This window comes from Octopus sinensis, linkage group LG3, assembly GCF_006345805.1.
Source record: "Octopus sinensis linkage group LG3, ASM634580v1, whole genome shotgun sequence".
NCBI lineage: Eukaryota > Metazoa > Mollusca > Cephalopoda > Octopoda > Octopodidae > Octopus > Octopus sinensis.
In genome coordinates, this window is record NC_042999.1 from 90,321,157 (window position 1) to 90,326,156 (window position 5,000).

The following is a 5,000-nucleotide window of genomic DNA, read 5'->3' on the forward strand; positions in this document are numbered from 1 at the left end:
TATGTCCAGGAACACTGCTTAACTTGCTCAATGTACAAGAAGAATAGACGAATCTGAAAGTTGCGAGAGCATTGAATAAAACCATGGCTGAATTTGCCACTAATAACAGTTCTGAGATGGATCATTTGGACAAGGGCTGGACAATATTCTGAAGAGTGATGCTTCCAGGAAGCTAAGAACCATGGTGCAAGTGGTATACCAGGCATACCAAAATACATCTTTAGAATGAAGGAAGGAAAAGCAAACAAGCAGAATGGTTTTGGTGGAGGCAATACCAGATAACAGAACTGATTGAAGAGCTAAGTCAGCTGAAGAAAAGGTGGAAAGAAGTAGATGACAAAAGAAAAGAGGTTTTAAACCAGCTTGGCTTGGAGTTATGAAGAAACCTGTTCCAGGGTCCAGAGCAGAGTCACTCTGGAAATGGAGAAAGAAAGAGAGAGAGAGAGAGAGAGAGAGAGAGAGAGAGCAATGAAATGCTTTTTTTGGACAACCTCTTCCAGTTCACTGCTGACATCCCCCAAAAACCGAAAAGCAAGATGTTAATATGTTCCAGAGCAGAGAAGCAGCAGTATATGATAACCTCAGAAAAGATATATGTTTGGAGATTGTCCCTTCCAGCTGCTAACCCTATCAACCCTATCAAAATGGCAGACTTTATTTTTGATGAAGTGAGGTTGGCAGTGACAAAAGTGCAGAAACGTTCTGTTCCAGGGCCATGTGGCACCACTTAGAGAATTTACAAAAGCTGCTGCTGAAGCAGGAGGAGGCATCCTGGCTCTGGACATATGATAAGAACTGAAGATGAAGTTCACTGTGGGAAATTTCATCACTAAATGGTAGAAACAGGAAAAGCATGTTACAGTAGGGTGTACAATTTTCATGGTCTTATTCATGGTACCATGAACCTACTGTTAGAGGTGGGAAGGAAACCCTCAAACATGTTAACAAGACAGCAGAAAGTGAAAGCCTGTGGAAGTTGTGAAGGAAACAAGAACATACTGGAAACACCAAGAGATGGTTGGAGTAGTCTGTCAGAGATGGTTATGACCCGACAACTATAGTTGCATGAGATGAAAAAAGCACCATTGCCAGGAGCAAAAGAAAGTTTATAGTGCAAAGGATCTGTGACTCAACAAAGAGAATCGCTGGATGAAAAGAATAGGGCTTTACATCAGGGGGAATGAATACATCAAGACCAAGTAATTGAGCAACCACTTTCCTGGAAGGAACTCTGGAGCACTGACCAGAAAAGACTATCCTTTCTTCTTTGTATCATCACTGCCATCAACCTCAAATATGCTAAAAATATGAGGCAAAGAAGAAAATTCATCCTATAAGTATTGTTGAGCAATTCTTGCACCCCTGTATCACATTTTGGCTGGATGCTGATACAAGAGGAAGCATGACAAAGTTTTTACAGAAATGGCCAGTGGACAGAACTGCAAAGGTTTAAGGTTAACAAACACCAGCCACCACCACCCAAGGGTATCAGATTCTTGAAGAAAGGTGACAAGATTCCTAAGGTGAAAGCAGCAGCAGGGTATCTGCTTTCTATTTTGCCTCAGATTGAGATGTCCAAATGAACATGAACTGCAGACTTGTCTTTCTAGAGGAGATAGTAACAATATCACTACAATCAGACATGTTCCTGCTCTTGAGGCACAATCATTGTAGTCAAACTTACAGTGATCTGAGAGAACATATTTGATGTTTTTCACCAGCTAAAAACAATCAAATACAAGGTCTTAGTTGATGAGGCCCTTGTCAAGGGGAGGTATGTGGCTACATTCCCTACTGAAATCAGCTGCCATGGCTTTCCAGGCAGATCAGTGTACTGCTTCCTACAAAAGATTAGTCTGAAACCTAAACAACTGCAGAAAGCCAAAACCAACTCAAGGTGGCCATAGCTAACAAGAGACTGTAAATGGAATCCTTCCACAGGTGAAAACTAATTTGAGCCTTGCTGCTCTACACAGGCAGTGTACAGGCTAAGGATTGAAATGCTTGTGCACCCCCTGATGCCTGCTGATGACATAGAAGGGTTTCCGTCCTTGTAGTGATTTTAGAAGAGCTTGCAAAAACCTCTGAGTAGCTCCTGCAGTTTATGCATGGTATAAAGCATCTCTGATGTTTATTTCACCTCATATATGTACTCTTTACTTGTTTAATTGTTACAGTCATTATATTGCAGTTATACTGAGGAACAACCTTGTAAGGTTAGTCACACAAATCTGTCCCTGTGCTTATTTTGAAATTTGATACATATTCTAATGCTCTCTTTTGCTGAACTACAAGCTTATGGAGATATAAACAAACCTACACAGATTGTCAAGAGGTGAAAAGATAAACACAAACCAAAAGACACACACACACACATGTATATAAATACATAGAATGGGCTTCCACATGGTTTCAATTGATTGAATTTTCTCACAAAGTATCTGCTGACGTAGGGTAAAAGAAAACACTCAATAAAGGTTCATTACAGTGGAACTGAACCTGGAAATATGTGGTTGCAAAACAAACTTCTTAACCACACAATCATGCTTGAGTTTCTCTCTCACTCACTCTATCTTTATATACATATATATATATATATATATATATATGTAAATGTATGTATATACACACACACACACACACACAAATAGGTACCGGAGTGGCAATATAGTGAGAAGTTTTCTGCCTAACCATATGGTGCTGGGTGCAATCCCATTGCCTGGCACCTAGGGTGTCTTCTACTATAGTTCTGAGTCAACCAAAATCGTGAGTGAATTTGGTAGACAGAAACTGAAAGAAACTCATTTTATATATATGTGTGTGTCCCTTGTCTTGGCATCTCATGATGCATATATATGTGTTTATCTCCTTGTTTTGGCATCACATGATAGTTGTGAAATGACTGTCACTGCCATACAAACATCATTCATTTCAAATATCCTGCAAGAACATGCCTGGCCTTGGGGAAATATTTCTTTGCTTGGAAACAGATGAGGGTTGGTGACAGGAAGGGTGTCTGATCATAGAAAATCTGCTTCAATTTACTCCATCTAACCCATGCAAACATGGAAAAGTGGACATAACAATTATGACAACAAACACACAGAGAGTCATCATCATTCCTTAATGTCTCTATCTTTCAAGCTGGCATGGATAGGTAGGTTTGATCTGATTGGTTGGAGGACTGTGTCATTTTCCAACGTCTACTTTAGCATGATTTCAGCAGCTGAATGTCCTAACATACACCAGCCATTTTACACTAGCATGATCCCTACTGACGGAGTGAGGCTCAAGTGAAAAAGTGAGCAGCTTTATGAGGTGAAAAGCTAGAGTATGAAGGAAGGTGCTGGAACAAAGTTTTGCTGTTGAGGAGATAGATGGTTGCTCAGATCATACAACAATGGGTAGGGATATATAGCGTTCATAGATATAATTTTTATCATATTTCTGCCATGCTTTCATAGGAGAACACGTTTTTTTCATCATATGTTGCCAATTGTTGCTGTATGTGTGTGTGTGTATACACACACCTATGCACATACACACATGTGTATATATGTGTGTGTGTATATACACACCTATACCCATACACACATGTGTGTATATATATATATATATATATATATACTTGTACATACACACAAACATCACATATATACATATACAAATACACACAAACATTCATTCAAACAATATGCATAATATCCACTGTATAGGTTCATGTAGCTATTACAATTTGGGGAATTTAAGGTAATGTATGTGTGTGCATAGCATATTCTATTTTCTATCTTGAGATTAAAAATTAATGATTATAAGCATCAGATAATTACTGACTTATTCTATTTCCATGAATGAAATTAAGAAGGCAGTTTGTTTTGTCAGCTATTTTTGTGCAACACATTCTTGACATAAAGAGTAAACTTACTTTGAAGAGCAGCAAATAAGCTGATAGCTTATTATGCAATTTAAGTTTACAGAAAAAATTAGAATTAAAAAAAAAAAGAGAATAAATCTGCTTCTGTAACAGTAAAAGTGGCAGTAACAATAGAGAAGGTAGTTGTCTGTTTTGTGTATGGGTGTATTAAAAGTTTTCACCAGCACTTGGCCCCAGCTGTATATAAATACAGTATTGTTGGTTTGGGATCATACTTGCCTGACTCGGTGCTGGCGCTAGAAGAGGACTGGTCGGAATACATTTGTGAGGGAGAAACTCGTTCAGGCAGCCACCCTGTGTAGGTATGACCTGCAGCGGAAGGGCGTGACAAACCTGATATGTTAACAGCTTCAGCAGCCAACCAAAAAATCTTGGTATCCAAACATATTGTCAGCTAACATAACCCAAATAGCAAACCCTAATATTTTCTTATAGGCAGCTTAATTAATGTAATAAATATGGCAGATTATTCTTTTCCTGTCAAAACAAGATATAAGTATAATGTATAGGTGCACCTGTGCACCTATACATTATTTTCCATTAAAATTTCTGATTATATTTTATTACTAATGTATCTAAATATATATTTAATAAATAAAATCATTAATTAAATTCAATTTTAGCTCATAAAATGTTTTTCTTCAATCAAAAAATATTACTTGATGGGTAAAATGAAATGGAGAAAATTGTTTGACAGGTAAAGATTAATAAAACTTTTTCATAAAAATATTTATATACTTTTTAAAGTTCCTCATTTTGATTGTATTTTTAAATGCTTTTCAGAATAAATAAGGAAATGGAAAAAGAAAAAGAGAAATTTCAATAAACAAGAAAAACAAGACAAAAGTTATTATTTAGATATTTCACCAGCCTCTAAGTATATTTATGTTTTGTTATAATCTAAAATGTTGAAAAATTGATGAATTATATTTCCAAATAAATAATCACCTGCATTGTATGTTGTGTGTATAAATACATACCTGGATATATATATACACATCCACACACACATATATATACATATGCACACATAAACATACGTATATAGGTGTAAATATATATATAT

The 5,000-nt window shown here is 36.7% G+C and overlaps 1 protein-coding gene across 15 annotated transcripts in view; it reads right to left on the reverse strand.

The window, feature by feature from the left end:
* The window catches only part of LOC115209646 (MAP kinase-activating death domain protein), a 185,654-nt gene that overhangs the window by 84,964 nt on the left and 95,690 nt on the right, over nucleotides 1-5,000 (reverse strand). For 13 of the 15 annotated variants that reach the window (XR_004998265.1, XR_004998263.1, XR_004998264.1 and 10 more), the window contains one exon: nucleotides 4,154-4,243. The exons of the other annotated variants lie outside the window; for them this stretch is intronic. Coding sequence is in view for 10 of the 13 variants with exons in the window: in XM_036501146.1 (XP_036357039.1) it covers nucleotides 4,154-4,243 (90 nt within the window). In the remaining 3 variants the exon portion in view is untranslated. The remainder of the gene's footprint in view (nucleotides 1-4,153; nucleotides 4,244-5,000) is intronic. 15 annotated transcript variants of the gene reach the window in all.